At 39.2% G+C, this 18,417-nt stretch overlaps 1 protein-coding gene across 3 annotated transcripts in view; it reads right to left on the bottom strand.

Annotated features, from left to right (window-relative positions):
- Positions 1-18,417, bottom strand: part of LOC133530204 (uncharacterized) — a 102,534-nt gene that overhangs the window by 52,274 nt on the left and 31,843 nt on the right. For all 3 annotated transcript variants that reach the window (XM_061868062.1, XM_061868065.1, XM_061868064.1), the window contains exons 2-4: positions 7,741-7,948; positions 6,581-6,768; positions 5,716-5,811 (exon numbers count right to left, since the gene is read on the bottom strand). In XM_061868062.1, the coding sequence (XP_061724046.1) occupies positions 5,716-5,811; positions 6,581-6,768; positions 7,741-7,912 (456 nt within the window). In that variant the 5' untranslated portion in view covers positions 7,913-7,948. The remainder of the gene's footprint in view (positions 1-5,715; positions 5,812-6,580; positions 6,769-7,740; positions 7,949-18,417) is intronic.

Genomic DNA, 18,417 nt, shown 5'->3' with positions numbered 1-18,417 from the left:
GCAGAGTTCCCTTTATCCAACTCTATCTTATCTTATGCCTTAAAGCAAGCAATTTTTGTATATTTATATATTTCAGGAATCTCTGAAACGGCTCTAAAGATTTCGATGAAAGTTGCTACATGGGGGTTTTTGGGGGCTAAATATCGATCTAGCTAGGTCTTATCTCTGGGAAAACGCACATATTCCAGTTTTTATATATTTTCCGAGCAAAGCTTAGGTATATTAAGATACCTTACAGAAAACCACAGCCAAATGACACTAGACCCTACTAATAATATTGTGTTCCTGCCGGTGAGTAAGGTTGCCAGAGCTCAACGAGGGGGGGAGGGGTTTAGGGTGGGCAACGCGCATGTAACTCCTCTGGAGTTGCAGGCGTACATATGCTACGGAGACTGCTTACCATCAGGCAGGCCGTATGCTTGCTTGCTATACCGACGTAGTATAAAAAAAAACCTTGCTAATGTATGTATGTATGTCACTTTATTGCACATAAACAGGTTAAAATAATACAGACAAAACAAAAAGAACAAAAAAAAATTATGTACAAAGGCGAACTATCCCTAAAAGGAATCTCTTCCAGCTAACCTTTGAGAAAATGCGAAAGGATCAAACACTAACAACCAAATCCTAATCCAATGCCTAAACTAATCTTGCTATAACATATATGATTGACGACCGGTTTGGCCTAGTGGGTAGTGACCCTGCCTACAAAGCTGATGGTCCCGGGTTCAAATCCTGGTAAGGGCATTTATTCGTGTGATGAGCATGGATATTTGTTCCTGAGTCATTGGTGTTTTCTATGTATTTAAGTATTTATAAATATTTATATATTATATATATCGTTGTCTAAGTACCCTCAACACAAGCCTTATTGAGCTTACTGTGGCACTTAGTCAATTTGTGTAATAATGTCGTATAATATTTATTATTATTATATGATACCAAAATATATATTATACCTTCGTGTGTGGACTCCATTAAATGGTATGTAAAATATATCGTAAGATGCCTTGCTATAAGATATCATTTGGTATATTAAGCTCCGTCCGTGACGGGCTTTACATTCTTCACTCGTATGTAAAAAGATTGACACCCCGATATAATATGTCCACGAGAGAACGAATTCTTCTTTACCATTGAGCGAATAATTCAATCAGTAACACCACATTACATTTCGCAAGCAAGTAGATAGCTAGGTGTTATAACTCGCGTAATGTAAAACTAATTAAATCGATCGATCAAATAAATACCAAAATAAAGAAACTGTTGGACCCGGGTACGTCCTTAAACTACGTCCATAAGAGAGGTATGGGCATTGTGAATGTCATATCGCTTTGTGTGGTAGGGCACAGCCAGTGGATGTCATTCCAGATCTAGAGCAGAGCCCAACTGGGGTAGTACCTCCACCTTACAGAAAACAGCAGCCAAATAACACTAGACCCTACTCATAGTGTTGTGTTCCTGCCGGTGAGTAAGGTTGCCAGAGCTCAACGAGGGGGGGCGGGTTTAGGGTCGGCAACGCGCATGTAACTCCTCTGGAGTAGCAGGCGTACATAGGCTACGGAGACTGCTTACCATCAGGCGGGCCGTATGCTTGTTTGCCACCGACGTAGTATTAAAAAAAAAAAAACTACGTAGAATGTGGAGAAGTTGATATCGATCAAGGGGAGGGGAATATGATTAATATACACCGTGTCCAATAAGTTCGAATACAGTTATGATCCTTAATAAAATAAATTTACGCGTAGTTTATGTTATGAAAATTATATTAAATGAAAGCCACATTTATATACAATATTTACAACAAATGTTTTGGAATAACTCCACCTTTAACTTTTTTTACAAGTTTCAAACGTTTCTCAAAAGAGTCACAAGCGGCACGCACCGCATCCATCGGCATATCGTCCCATATTTGCATGATAACCTTTTTAAAATGGCTCAGGTTTGCGACTTTATAATTATTTAGTTTCGAGAGCATGTATGACCATACGAAATAATCTAGTACATTTAAATCTGGAGAACTTGGTGGCCATTCAGTTTTCGGCAAAAAATCGGTCAAATTAGCCTTGCACCAAGCTTGAACAGCGTTTGCCGTATGCGACGGAGCTCCGTCTTGTTGGAAAACATAATAATCGTCTGCAAACATATTTTTTAAATTTGGGGCAACATTTTTCTCCAAAACCTCCGATTTATAGTATGCCGCATTGATTTTGACGCCTTTATCAATAAAAAGCGGCCAAGTGCGAGTTGGACTCGCGCGTGAAGGGTTCCGTACCAATTAAGACGTATTAAAAAAAATCTACTTGCTAGATCTTGTTCAACATTTTACCACTTTGGACACACATTTTACCACTTTGGAACTGTCTCTCGCGCAAACTATTCAGTTTAGAAAAAAATGATGTTAGGAACCTAAATATCATTTTTGAAGACCTATCCATAGATACCCCACACGTATGGGTTTGATGAAAATTTTTTTTTTTTAATTTATTGACGTATTAAAAAAAAACTATTCACTAGATCTCGTTCAAACCAATTTTCGGTGGAAGTTTGCATGGTAATGTATATCATATATTTTTTTTAGATTTTTCATTCTGTTATTTTAGAAGTTACAGGGGGGGGGACACACATTTTTTCACTTTGGAAGTGTCTCTCGCGCAAACTATTCAGTTTAGAAAAAAATTATATTAGAAACCTAAATATCATTTTTGAAGACCTATCCATAGATACCCCACACGTATGGGTTTGATGAAAAAAATTTTTTTTTTAAATTTTTATGACGTATTAAAAAAAAAATACTTACTAGATCTCGTTCGAACCAATTTTCGGTGGAAGTTTGCATGGCAATGTATATCATATATTTTTTTTAGATTTTTCATTCTGTTATTTTAGAAGTTACAGGGGGGGGGACACACATTTTTTCATTTTGGAAGTGTCTCTCGCGCAAACTATTCAGTTTAGAAAAAAATGATATTAGAAACCTAAATATCATTTTTGAAGACCTATCCATAGATACCCCACACGTATGGGTTTGATGAAAAAAATTTTTTTTTTAAATTTTTATGACGTATTAAAAAAAAACTACTTACTAGATCTCGTTCGAACCAATTTTCGGTGGAAGTTTGCATGGCAATGTATATCATATATTTTTTTTAGATTTTTCATTCTGTTATTTTAGAAGTTACGGGGGGGGGGACACACTTTTTACCACTTTGGAAGTGTCTCTCGCGCAAACTTTTCAGTTTAGAAAAAAATAATATTAGAAACCTCAATATCATTTTTAAAGACCTATCCATAGATACCCCACACGTATGAGTTTGATGAAAAAAGATTTTTTGAGTTTCAGTTCTAAGTATGGGGAACCCCCAAAATTTATTGTTTTTTTTCTATTTTTGTGTGAACATCATAATGCGGTTCATAGAATACATCTACTTACCAAGTTTGAACAGTATAGCTTTTATAGTTTCGGAAAAAAGTGGCTGTGACAGAATCGGACAGACAGACGGACATGACGAATCTATAAGGGTTCCGTTTTTTGCCATTTGGCTACGGAACCCTAAAAACTAGAGGCAGTTTGCCCCTCTTACAAAGAGCACCCCAAACCATCACTGATGGTGAGCTCTGGAACCTAGGCACATTCTTTTCATACTCTGGAATGTCTTCTATCCGTGCTGCCCACAACCGGTCGTTCTGGGCGTTATGAGGCTGCTCTAACACAAAGAGTTTCTCGTCTGAGAAAACAAATTCGTCACCTGCGTGCCAAGAAAGTATGGTGCTACATCTTTCTACTCTCTTTTTCTTGGTTGCATCTGAAATGCCATGTACTTTTCGTTTTTTATAAGCATGACATCCAAGATCTTTTTTCAATATATTATGTACAGATCCCCTGGAAATTTTCAGATCAGCAGCTAATTTTCTAATAGATCGGTGTTTTTTCCGCCGAATTCGCTCTCTTATAGCCTTTACCACTTTTTCAGTTCTAGCTGAGCGGGGCCGACCGGATCTTTTCCTGTCCTCTGTAGAAGAGATCTCTTTATACCTTTTTATAGTAGTATAAACCAGATTCCGTTTAATTCCATGCGGTTGTAACGCCTTGAATATAGCACATGGCCTGTCGCCTTTAAGGAATTTTCTAATAATTTCTTCACGAACGTACTTCATCGTGTATTCAAGCCAAACTAAAAATACGTGACTCATGAAATTATAGTACTATGTTTATGTCAATATACTTTTTAAATTAAAATAAGAATTTTATATCCAGCGATCCGTATGTCTATACAGCAAGTGCTAAAAGTTTGTATTCGAACTTATTGGACACGGTGTATAATAGTACTCCTTAAAATTTCCTACAAATCGAGGGGTCGACTACGAAAATAATAAGCATAAGTATTGCTAAGAAAACGAATGCATGGAGTGAGCACTGTATGCTTAGTTTTTCTCTATGAGTAGAGTCTCGTCCAATGATCAATGAAAACTTTGTTTCTCAAACCAAACCATGAATTAATGTATGTGACACGTTTGATGGAATAACTCATCTTAAAAATACTTTCTAGGCTCTAAAATCTGCCAATCTGCCACACAACGCCATCTATTAATCATGTGCAATAACTAGATGCGCCGACGCCGAACTAATATTCGATCCCGACACACGTTGGATTGTTACACCGCACCACACACAGATGGCGCTTTATTAAAAGTTACAACAATTAGCCATATCGTACATAGATGGCGCTGTAATCTATTGCATAATCTGTAGCAAGTCATTAGATAACACGAATGAAATGAAAACAAAACGCAAACGCAGGTGTTCTGTGTATGTAAACAAGCAAGATGCAATCTGGACTGGAGTTTAACAAACTGTATGAAGTTTAATAAATTGCTATGTTAAAATTTTCTAGTTTAATCTTGCGTAATGTAGAACTGTTCATTAGGTTTACAGCAAAGCTGGTTTTATATTTGATACCATTTAGAAGTAGTTATTGTGTCCATGTTGTTGTTTAACTCTTCGTGCTACTCGAGACAGTGAAATAATCCACAACTGAATCACAAGCGCAGCGAATGGTTCGACTATTGGAATGTTTCAAGGCACGACGGTTAAACAAACTTTGCTACACAACAACCCAAGGAAAATACTAACAGTAAAACATTACAAATCAAATACAAACGATCGCTATTAATATTAAAAAACGAAATGGATACAAAATTGATACTAAAATTTGAAATTTGCTTTGCCACTCTTGTGGATAAAATGCAATTTTCTCATCAGTTTATAAAGAATAAAGGAATTATTATTTTTCATCACACTCATATAGGCTCGCTAAACGATGAATAATAATAATAACTTTGTGCACGGAGCACTGTAATCACTTAAGTCTTGGTAATCGATTAAATGTGTTTTTCGCGGAGACCGTTTGACGTAGATAGATAGATACCTTAAACTTGGAACAGTTATAGGGACCGTGCGCGTTGGAGGGTCTGCCATCTTGTGGCCTGAATCGGAACCAAAAACATGTACATTTACACGTCACGTGTTTTTTTGTGCATAGTAGGTTCTGCCATCTTGTGGGCTACATCGGAACAATAAACATCAAATTTACGCCTCGCGCCAAAAATCTGACGGCTCCTATGCTGCGTCCTACAGTTCATGCACGCTCCCTATAGCAACACCAATACTATGAATAAATGATAACCGCTTATTTAGAAATAAATGAGACTTACCTCGGCCCAGAAGCAGACGATGAGCGAAGAGCCAGACAGGAGCAATGGATAGTAAGCGGAGAGAAGGCTCGTCGCCCAGCCCTCTTGGAACGCTGACTGTTGGCAAAAACAACACATAGTTAATAACTATCTTCATCAAAAACTTTAGACTAAACCACGGCACATTTCATTTCACAATGAGCCCGAAATATAGCAAAAGTACAGTGTTTCATTTAGGGTTTCCGTTGACACAGATGTTCATCTTCTACTTTATTGTTGTTTGCAATTTTAGTTACCTACCGAATCTCCCGCTAGATGGAGTTGTACTGCACGTGACAAATCCTATTTTGGGTTCTGAAACAGCCTCTGGCAAATGCATAGGTATGGTTCAGTTTTTATAACAGTTGTACCTCATCTAATTTAGTGCATTTTGTATGGTCCTGGCCATTAAGATTGCTTTTAGCTTTAAGGCCGTTTAGAATAGTACTCACAGGTGACACGAAATAATCCCCATGAGCGTCTTGCAGGCTTTAGAAATGTGCCTGAATTACTCGCTAGATGTCGCAATACCGCCGGTGAAAAATCCCACTTCGCGCTAGATTTTTTCGGGAAATATGACCTCTGGCTGGTGCATAAGTATTGTTTACTTTTATAACAGTTGTAACTCATCTGATTTAGTACATTTATGTGTCGATAGTCTAGTCAAATGCCCTACTTTGTCGCTTACCATAAGGTCGAGAATTGCTTGTATCTTTATACGAATACCGTGTCAAAGCGTCCTTATGGCAAGCGACAAAGTGGGACTTTTTGCTTGGAAACGAGACATATTATGATCATGGTCATTAAGAGTGCTTTTAGCTTTAAGGCCTTTTAGAATACTACTCACAGGTGACACGAAGTAGGCCCCGCGTATGAGCGAGGCCAGGAACGCGACGAGGTACAGCATTTTCTGAGTGGTGACCTTGCAGGCTCTAAGGAAGGTGGGCGCCTTGAGTCTTCTGTACTCCGACACTATGCATATCGTTAGTTGCACGGCGCATACGAAGGCGACTAGGAGAAATACGCCGCCGATACCTGAAAGAGGACAAATTATATTGAGTTTTTTGCCAGTAATTTTACCAGTAACATATAAACAGAATATTTTAAGATGGACTATTTCTAAAGTAGAGACAAGTCGATAGGCTTAGGGAATGTGGGTACTACGTGACCAAGTTTATTGTGTCTTTAAAATACCACGCCTTGTCACAGGGGGAAGAGGGTTCTTAAGTTTTCAACACGTAGTCAATATACTATCGATATCCCGCGCTTTTCCGAGCTTTATTCAAATATGGCGCGCAGCGTTTAGCGGTTTTGAAACTCACAGGTGGCAACACTGACGATAATAATTATTTTTTACTTTCTGTTTGCAAAATAATATTTGAAGGGGGTGTTTCTTGACATATACTACGGGCGGTCAGCGAGGGGAGAAAAAAAATGTGAAAATTGGGTCACGTAGTATGGGCATGTTCTCTTATGCCTTGGTCACGAAACGCACGCTCTGAGGGTGCACAGTCGTTGACGACTGCCATACATTTAACCAATTTGTAGAGTTTTGTGGCTCCCGGGTTTGTAATGCAGGGCAGATTCCATGGCAGAGCATTTTTTCTGGCCTAGCCCAACTGATCAAATCAGAATCGCAACGAAGAGCCGCGTACACCATAACTCCATAGGCACATAAGTTTCAGGGAGTACGAACATGACCGTGACGATCACTCTTTTACGAATGTAACGACGAAGATTTATATTGCCGGGGCCACACTAGCGGGAAACGCCGTTGATGATCGCGATAATGGTAAATTTTCATACGGCCACTCTGGGATTATCGTGATAATCAACGGCGTTTCCCGTTAGTGTGGCCCGGGCATAAGGAGTCCATAAGTTAATAAATAACTCAAATCTTGCTGTTTCAGGCAGTCCTTGTGTACTATAGACAATTAGACATGATGAGGCAGTCCCCGGGGCCGCTGCAGCCCTGGCTGTACTACAGACATGTCTATGTTTACTTACACGCATGGTAAGGCATGTTGGGCCCGGCGCACTCGTCACCGGAATACCGGATCTCGCATAGGCACGTGCCGTTGAGGCAGTCCCCGCGGCCGCTGCAGCCGAGCGCGCAGCCCGCGCCGCGCGCCGCCGCTGCCATTACCGCGTCGGCGTAGTAGGCCAGGATGGAGCGCATGTTATACGCAGCGACGGACACCGTCGCTCGCTCTCACTGGAAAAGAAGAAGGTAACTTTGAGTGACAGAGTTAGATGCTGGTGTGCAAACTGAGCGAACGCTTAAACAGGGCATGTGGCACGGCGTCCATGTTAAATAAATGCAAACGTATACGAACGGCCTCTCTGAGTGATCCCTTTAGATCGACGCCCCATTGCATGCTCCCCGAACGCGCCGCTGTACAGTCGCCATCAGATATATCGGAGCGGGCAAGATGGTCAGAAATATCTGCACAAAGCCTCTATTATCATGACGTTAAGGTAAAAATCCAGGATTAAAACTAAAAATTAGCATTAACCCCCTCTTATCGGCGTTATACGTGACCGCGGCCAGCAAAACGTCCCACTTTGTCGTTTGCCATAAGGACGAGATTTGCTTGTATCCTTATACAAATAACCTGTCAAGGTATCCTTATACCAAGCGACAAAGTTACTATTTATTTGCAATTTACCCATACTACCCATAAATAAATAGTTTCGACACAGTACTTACTGATGTATCCACTGTTTATTTGTAATTTAAATTCATTAGTCCTATAAAGAATAAACTACACTAATGTGAACTGTATTTTTTATTTTATTTTAAGGCAATAGTTGTGACACTCCTACAAAAACATTGGCAAGGACTGATCTGTATTGATAGTTTATCCCACATTATATTTATTCTGATCGCCAAATGAATCATCCAAAGCGCATATTTTCACTTCCGGAAATAATTATTAACTACGTAAGTGTAAGTATAGTAAGTTATCGTGATAAAATAAAGTGTTTTAAGTACCTATAGATTATCATGAATTCATGACTATCTGTTGACTTTTTTGCCCTATAATTATATGACGCCCTGACAGCCGATAAGCTTCTTCAAAAAAGCTGCGTTCGTAACTGGGGTTCTTCGAAACAGGGGTGTTCAGATCGGCAAGGCGTATGTAAACACCTTTGGATTTGCAGGCGTCCATAGGCTACGATAACTGCTTACCATCTGTCGGGCTGTAGGTATACTTGTTTTCCACCGACGTGGTATAAAAAAAAATTGGACTGGGCCTATCGTGCGTCGCGTCATCGTTAGGATTGCCATACGTACCGTATATACGGGACTGTCACTGTATTTAAGTATCCCGTCTTTGTCCCGTCTATCAATGCCGCTTTATAATACGTATACATATAAATGGTCATAATTACATCTGTTTAACCACATTGTTTCTATACCTATGTGAGTTAAAGCTATGACAATATGTAGTTCCCCCCTCCCCGTAACGCTGTTACTACCCCATTGTCCCTTAGTCATCGTGAAGATTGTCAGAAAGCGCGAAGGTTGATAAGAGGTTCATGTCCTCAGATTTAGTTGTCATAGACTCAGATGCCTTACAAACACACAAACATTCGCACGGACATAAGCACGTGCTTGCGCAACAGCTGGCACGGGCACGAGGTCAACGCACTGCGGATATAATTGGACATGGCCACTTCAATTTAGTCTTTGAGGGAATGTCACGAACCTGTTGGGGAAAACTTAAAAGTGCTCCCACTTTCGAGTTCTATACAACTAAATATGTCAATCGAGTGAGTGTGATGATGGAGTGTATGTGAGAGCGTGCGACTTTCAAGTTTAAATACATTCAATACTCAAAAATGTGTGCTGCGGTCGCAGCATGATTCCATGTTTATCGGCTGTCACTATGCCCGTCACTTTCGCACTTACATACTTGTTAGAAAGTGACAGGCATGTCGACAGGCGATAAAAATGCGACCGTACTTCCCGGCCAGCATGTAGGTGGCTCTTTCACATCACGTTTCACTAACATGTTTGACAGATGACCTATTATACAATATGGGCTTATAATATAATTGCCACGGTAAAACAGCCCAAAAATTTGGCAAAAGATGGAAATGTAGTCATGAGTGAGGTTATTGAGGTAATGTAAGTTAGCTTGATCATACAGTTAAATCCTGAATCGTTGAGGTACAAGGCGCATGCTAAACTTTTGAAATCGCAAGCACATGGTATCGTGTATAATGGACTATAAAAAATGGTATATAAAAAATATTCGCTTCTTTCTTACTGCCATTGAACAGCTAGATCAAAGGGCTGTAGACAACTAACCATCGAAGGACACAACCTACGCAATGCGACGAATTGAATACACGTTTAAATGCTTGCTGCAAAGCTTGGTTACCTGACTTGATACTTAGTACTTAGTAGGTACCTTTATACAAGGTGGCCAAAAAATATGTGCATTCCCGTTGCCAGGAAGATTTTGGGATTATACTGAGCAACTTTTACTATGGGACCAACCCCGAAATCTCGATAAAAAAAATTTTACCCCCCCCCCCCACCCCTAGAGAATGGACCAACTAAAATGTATAATACAATGTAAGTATAGTAAAATGTGGCGATTTCGGGGTTGGTCCCATAGTAAAAGTTGCTCAGTATAAGCCCAAAACCTCCCTGGCAACGGGAATGCACATATTTTTTGGCTGCCGTGTATACCTAATAGTGAAAAGTGAAACTGAAAAAGAGAAAACTCAGTATGTTAGTTATATACATCTATTCCGTTCGGTCTTATTATTATCGACGGAGAAAAGCCAGAACCCTTTAAGCGACATTTTGCGAATTTTACAGTAGAGTGATTTAAAGTTACGTTAGGAACAAAAAAATCGTAACTTTATTTCTATCATATTTTGAAACCTATGACCGCATCATTTGATATAATAATAGCTTTTTAATTAAAATATTGTTATTATTTACCGCAAAGAAACATCTGAAATAAATGTCGCTTCATTGAAAACTCCCGGAAAACCCTTTATGCGACACCTCAACATCTGAGCTAATCCTGGGACGTTGATTTAAGCAACTGGCTGAAATTGCTGTCGGATAAAAGCATCCTGGAAGAAACATAATACAAGGTGCCCGTGAGCATTGCGATACATTTTAACAGTGCATGCCTGATGGCAACAGAAGCAAAAAATGTTATATGACTTTTTGTGACTTTTTATGACTTGTTATGCATTTCTATTGCCGCTATAACAACAAAAACTAAAAAAAAAGAATATTTTTTTCTTTTTTTTTTCAATCTCCAGGTTCTCATCCAATCACCGAAGTTAAGCAACGTCGGAGGGGGTCAGTACTAGGATGGGTGACCGTTTTTATAGATAATGGTACGGAACCCTTCCTGTGCGAGTCCGACTCGCACTTGGCCGCTTTTTATATGAAATTCTGCGTCGCTTCAAGCAAAAGTTTGTAAATTGAGGCATGTATTTCTAAGAAACCTACTCCATTCGCCGCAGAAAAAACGCCGATCCCAACGATATATATAACTAAATTACGACAAATATGTTGCTTCAAGGGTCCAAGTTTATTCTTTATACTTAGTTCCAATTGCGCCGATCACAATTAGCGGCCAGCACGGACTTAGCACGGTCACATTTTTATCGCCTGTCACCATGCCTGTTGTTGCAGAATGGAGTTTGTATAGCAACATTAAAAACTTTACTGGTTTCCATGGTAACATGAAACAATGTCAACATTCTTTTTCTTAGACAATATAATATTCGTAATTAACGTACTTTTGCATTATTAATTCATAAATTTACTTATTTGGACCCTACGGCCATAGTATAGCCTTTAACACCTGCCACGTTCTAACAAGTATGTAAGTGCGAAAGTGACAGGCATAGTGACAGGTGATAAAAATGCAACCATGGTGCCACCGCTGATCACTCAGCAGTGAAATACAAACCTCCCATTTAGCGGAAACTCTTTCTAACGGTGACACGACGGTTCGGTGCAAATCATCGTGTCGGTCATTTCATTAATCTAGCCATTCCTCAAAGTGTGCTCCGAGGAACCCTTGGGCTTCGCAAAGCCTTTGTATGGGCTCCGCGAGAATACTTCTAAGAACAAAAACCAGCTCTTCTATCTGTCTGGTCCACAGTTCAAGAGGGACGAACACAAACATTAAATTTAGGGCTCCGTCAAATATTTCGCTTTCCAAAAGGGTTCCGTCACCAAAAAAAAACTACTGGACTAATCAAAGCTCATACTTCAGCAATAAACTATGAAATTTCCCATATAATAAAATTCAGTGAACATTTTATCGCTCACAGACGTTCAAGTGCAACCGATCCTTAGTCTAAATAAGAGTTCAACAAACTACAATAAAAGCGGGTCACTTTACACCTTTCAATACTAAATAATCTGTTTTCATTGCTCGACCAGTTTACTCTGTAGTTTACACGATATATGTCAACGATGTAAACTGTAACCACCTGGACCGGAAACGTGTTCCGTCATGTATAAAACACGAATCAGCCGTTTGAATGGAACAAAGGAAAAATCAAATATCGCATTTTAAACTGACACAGTTATGACAGTTAATTTGTATGCCAGAGTTGAATGAGCGTCACATTCGGACACAGACACAGCCAGATGAGCCGAAATGTTAACGGATTGGTGGCTGATTTCAGCCCTAATGGTCACCATGGAGGACGCCAAAGACTACGAAATAGAAATATAGTCAGAATACGGGCCAAGGGCTCCAAAGCAACAGCTGAGGAAGTAACCGCGATGAACACTATAAAATAACAGAAAGAGACAGACAGACAGTACTCTAACCCTTTTTATACATATAGGTAAACGAGCAGACGAATCGTCCATGGACACCCGCAACACCAGAAAGGTTCTAAGTGCGTTGGACCTTTAAGATTGGAATAGGCTCTTTTCTTAAAAGTTAGATGGTCGCATCAGTCCGGAAATACCGCAGGTTCATTAGCTATGCGAGGCAGGAAAGCAGAGATCGCAATTTGTAAGACAAAAACAACCACCCTATAACATTTTTTTTTTGTTTTTGCTTACGCAGATTTTTTAGGGCTAACATATGGCACTGAGGCATGAATAGTGTTTTTTTTACCTAGTCCGTTAGTGTTAAAGAGCCATTCATTGGGTAGACACCCCATAACATGTTTTTTTTTTGCTTACGCAGATTTTTTAGGGCTAACATATGACACTGAGGCATGAATAGTGTTTTTTTTTATCTAGTCCGTTAGTGTTAAAGAGCCATTCATTGGGTAGACACCCCATAACATGTTTTTTGTGTTTTTGCTTACGCAGATTTTTTAGGGCTAACATATGGCACTTAGGCATGAATAGTGTTTTTTTTTATCTAGTCCGTTAGTGTTAAAGAGCCATTCATTGGGTAGACACCCCATAACATGTTTTTTGTGTTTTTGCTTACGCAGATTTTTTAGGGCTAACATATGGCACTGAGGCATGAATAGTGTTTTTTTTTACCTAGTCCGTTAGTGTTAAAGAGCCATTCATTGGGTAGACACCCCATAACATGTTTTTTTTTTGCTTACGCAGATTTTTTAGGGCTAACATATGACACTGAGGCATGAGTAGTGTTTTCTTTTTATCTAGTCCGTTAGTGTTAAAGAGCCATTCATTGGGTAGACACCCCATAACATGTTTTTTGTGTTTTTGCTTACGCAGATTTTTTAGGGCTAACATATGGCACTGAGGCATGAATAGTGTTTTTTTTTACCTAGTCCGTTAGTGTTAAAGAGCCATTCATTGGGTAGACACCCCATAACATGTTTTTTTTTTGCTTACGCAGATTTTTTAGGGCTAACATATGACACTGAGGCATGAGTAGTGTTTTCTTTTTATCTAGTCCGTTAGTGTTAAAGAGCCATTCATTGGGTAGACACCCCATAACATGTTTTTTTTTTGCTTACGCAGATTTTTTAGGGCTAACATATGACACTGAGGCATGAGTAGTGTTTTCTTTTTATCTAGTCCGTTAGTGTTAAAGAGCCATTCATTGGGTAGACACCCCATAACATGTTTTTTTTTTGCTTACGCAGATTTTTTAGGGCTAACATATGACACTGAGGCATGAGTAGTGTTTTCTTTTTATCTAGTCCGTTAGTGTTAAAGAGCCATTCATTGGGTACACTCTGGTTTAAATTTACCTTACTGCGCACTCCATGCCAACATGGGCGTTATGCAATACCGCACAATGTAATCGGAAACCGGTCGGCCTTGCGACCACGGTGCTGCAGTGCTGCACAGTGTTGTATGGGAGCCTCCATTATCTATGATATAACGGTTATCACTATACACTATTAGAACATGAAATATATGTATAACGTATTGTAAACACACCGTGACATATTCGTAGGGGTAGCGACGCAATATAGGTACAAATGTTCACTATTCTACTCTACTAGGTACGTACAATGGTGACACGACAAGTTTTTTTGTTGGTATCAGTCTCAGTCGATCCAGTTTGTTTCGAGGATCAAAAAAGGCGTCTATTGCATTAAAACATACAAAATCCAGAAACGAGTCAGTGTGACAATCTAACAATTGAGTCGCTTAAGAGGCTGACAACACCCAATTTCGTTGAAATTGATGTTACTTAAGCAGGTTTTTAAGAAAAACTATGTGTTTTAGTAAACCAAATAAAACATATGTTATTATTCATCGTATTTCAAAGACCGTGGTTGTACTAGATACATGATTAGACAAAATCGGCTCGATAGAAAATAATTCCAAAGATTGGTCTTAAACTCATCATTAAACGGTTCTATGGTTCTATGTCTTTATTTTTTTGACTTATGGGTCTGCAATTAAAATCACAATTTCAAGATACTTATACCTAAACCGCTGTCGAGTAACATTACACAAATATCCTTTTTTTTATTACATTCGTTTTCTTACTATTCCCATTCGTGAAATATTGCGTTATGTATATAGTTATTATACGATTTATTGTCATACGAATACAACCTACTAAAACTTATTGTATGCTAATGATTTTAATCTTTGTTTACCTACTTGCAGTCAAGTTCGAACAAAAAACAAGTTCTTCTTGTTTTTTGCTCTGGCTTGTCAGTTTGCTTCAGTCCGTATTTCACAGATTGTTGCTGCTATTTTATTATACCTACCTATTATTATATTATATGTATTGATGACATGTAAGATTATAAGCATTGCTAGTGAAATTTACAATGCAAGAAATAGAGTTAATTATCTTACGTTAAAATATTAAGAAAACAAATGCAAGTGTTCCATTTCAAAATATAAAAATAGCTTTGTCAATGTCAATAGATATACCAAGGGTTCTCAAAGTTTGGTGCGCTTTTATTCGTTATGTGGTTTGGAGGTTTACGCTATTTTTGAAGCTGACTTAACGCGGGGTAAAAGGTTTCTTAAACCCTGAGATACACAATATATGTAACTAATAATCTGCTATTTCACAACATGGATGATACGAGCCCGAACAAGGCAAAGGATCGATGCATTCCAGATGTGGTGCTGGAGGCGTATGTTAAGGATACCCTGGACCCCCATGCGCACCAATGTATTGAGCCTTTCACATCTTCGTGTCCGAACCGAATTCGCCTATCCACAGTCTGTCAGCAGCGCAAATTGTCCTACTTCGGCCACGTAACACATAATGAGGGTGGGGAGATGAAAGCCTTGAGAAGCTGATCATTATTGGGAACACGAAGGGCAAACGAGGCCGGGGACGGAGAACAAGATGGAGCGATCAAGTAAAATCCTCAACCAACTTTTGCTCGGTCAGACGTGATGAATATGCACCAAAGGCAGATCATAAAAACTGGGTGTGGAGCATCCATATCTACCGATGACAACGATCCTCAGTCATGAGGGAGCGACCAGAGATCGAGAATCTGCTATTTATCTGTGGCTGTTATTGTGCTAAGCCCTAAAAACATGCCCTTCCATTGAAACCAAGGACTAACGTTAAAGTTTTTCCTTTGGCGCGTCTACGGCCACGTACAGAGACACGTTATGAATAAATAACAAGCAATCTGAATAACTTATGTGCGAGATATCTTATATATCATATTCCTTTTTAACCGACTTCAAAAAAGGAGGAGGTTCTCAATTCGACTGTTTTTTTTTTATGTATGATTTTCAATTTTTTTTTTAATTAAACGGTTATAACCCCGAGATGGTCCCGTTGGCACCTTAGTCGGGGTCTGATGATGGGTTCTTGGAGAAATCGAGGGAACTCTTCAAATGTTATAGGTACATGTATGGCGCTTTTGGTAATTTTTATTTGAAGTCTGTTTTATTTTTTGTTACTTAAGTGTTTTTTTTACCAGAGGGTCATACACAGGTTTAGAGTTCTATTTTGTGTTTTATCATCCCGAAAATTATGAACATTAGCGATACAAATACCTCCACATTTAAACGCAAACAATCACGTCGGGAAAGCTTTCGGTCGATGTAAGCTATGTACAAGCAAGATTTTGGCTCAAGTTTCATTAACTTTCGGGTACAACTCAGAAGAGAAGTTTTGATTTTCAGCCTAATCAGTAAACACAAAGTTCATTTTCAATTCAAGTTCAAAGTTTGTATTCAATTACCGCGGACCAGGAGCATATTTCGTAAGTCATCGCCTCCCGGGTGATACTTTGTCAGATAATAGTTTAGATGCCGTTTTAAACTTAAAAAATCGTCAGCCGGTTCTATCGCGATGGAATGACCGTCAGCTGTAAAATGAACATGTAAAAAATATGCGCCTACCACTTTATGTGCGGCAAAGTATGCGTAATGGCTTTTTAGGCGATTACGCCTGATAAAATGCTACATGCAACGTTTCATGATTTGTTTTTGCTATCATAAAAGGAATAGCGCTTATTTTTCACATGTTCATGCGACCAGCTGATGTTTTTACCACCGCGATATAACCGGCTGACGATTTTTTAAATTAACAACAGCATCTGAACTATCATTTGAGAAAGTATCAAACGGGAGGCGATGGCTTTTTTTTTTTGTTTTACGTGTTTCGGTGGCTGCCATTCCTCAACCCACCAACGGAGCGGCAGCTGGCGTCCACGAGGGTTCATCATACCTAGCCGTTAACCACTACACGAGTTTTCAGCCGGGAGGCGATTGGTCATAGAAACTGTTCCTGGCTCGCGGTCTATAATGTTGGTTACTATTTAGAATAATAAATAATTTGACAATATTTTCCACCTCCTCCTGACTCCTGACACAAAACTGCCTACAAAAAGATGGGAAAATAACATATAAAAGGAGTCGGACAAAGAAAAGATTTGGGAATATCTATAAGGAAAGGCTGTCCGCCCTCGGAATACCCAACTGGCGTAAAGTGGCGCAGGATAGGACAGAGTTGCGCTTTCTTGTGTCAGAGGCCAAGATCCTGTTTGGGTCACTGAGCCAGTGAAGTAAGTAAATGTAACGTTTAAGCATAAAATCTGTAATAATGAAACTGCTTGCCACATTGTAATGCTGTTGTTTACTATCCGCAATAGTAAATTAAGGATGATTTATGCATTGCACACGCTCCCGAGCCGCCGCCCCATTGAGCCCAAGGACAGAAAACTTATCCTTTCCGGCTCGTTTTCCGGAACGACACGTGCCAGCATAAAAATGCGAAATGTAAAGTATCACCATCGCAAAGGTTATTTGGAAGCCGTGGGACTGTTAGGCATTTTGAAAATAGTAAGCTTCATAAATAAATATTGTAGGACGTTATTACACTTATTGACTAAGCTCCACAGTAAGCTCAAGAAGGCTTGTGTTGTGCGTTTGTGGGTACTTAGACAACGATATATACTAGTCGTTCTATGAGCTGTAGACTTCGCGAAAATAGCTTAAAACTAAATAAATTTAAAGCTCCGCCATTTTGAAAAATTCCAATGACTGAATCAAAATTTTTTTATTGAAGCTGCTCACAAAAATTCACGAAATATTCGAACGCACAAAATCATTTTTACCGAAGCTGAAAAGGAGACCTTCGAACAAAGAAAAAAAATGGGAGCCTCTATATGTATAGCTATAAAGTTTAACTCTAAAAGTAATAATTAAACGGTTTGCCACATTGTTATGGCTGTTTACTATTCGCAATGGTAAATTAAGAATGATTTATGCATTGCACACGCCGCCCCATTGAGCTCAAGGACAGAAAACTTATCCTTTCCGGCTCGTTTTCCGGAACAACACGTGCCAGCTTAAAAATGCAAAATACAAGTATCATCGCTAAGATTATATTAAGTATATGTATCGAAGCCGTGGGGCTGTTAGGGATTTTGAGAATGGGGTTAGCCGTTCGATTTTACAGATGGCGCCCGCATACTTTTTCCTGTAATCTCATAGAACAAAACTAGAGACAGGGAAAACCATAGAGGTACGATAATATAGAGATGAAATGGGGGAGGGGCCAGATGGCCGAACGAGATGCACTTATGGTACCTACTTTCAGTAGGAGTAGCAGAGAAAGCATTGTTATTTTTTTTTTCCTTTCAGTCTATTTTTTTAAATTCCCCAGCGTACATTTTATTATGGTTTATGGTGGGAAACTAATAACCCGATCAAAATACGTAGGTTGTTTTTGGTATGTTGTCAGGAATGTTAAAACGTGTTTTTAAATTTGTCGCATTGCGATCGCTGTCCCTCAAGGGCGCACG

Source organism: Cydia pomonella, chromosome 22 (genome assembly GCF_033807575.1).
Source record: "Cydia pomonella isolate Wapato2018A chromosome 22, ilCydPomo1, whole genome shotgun sequence".
NCBI classification, from domain to species: Eukaryota; Metazoa; Arthropoda; class Insecta; order Lepidoptera; family Tortricidae; genus Cydia; species Cydia pomonella.
Note: the sequence above shows the minus strand (reverse complement) of the source record. Positions and strands in the feature narration are given on the sequence as shown.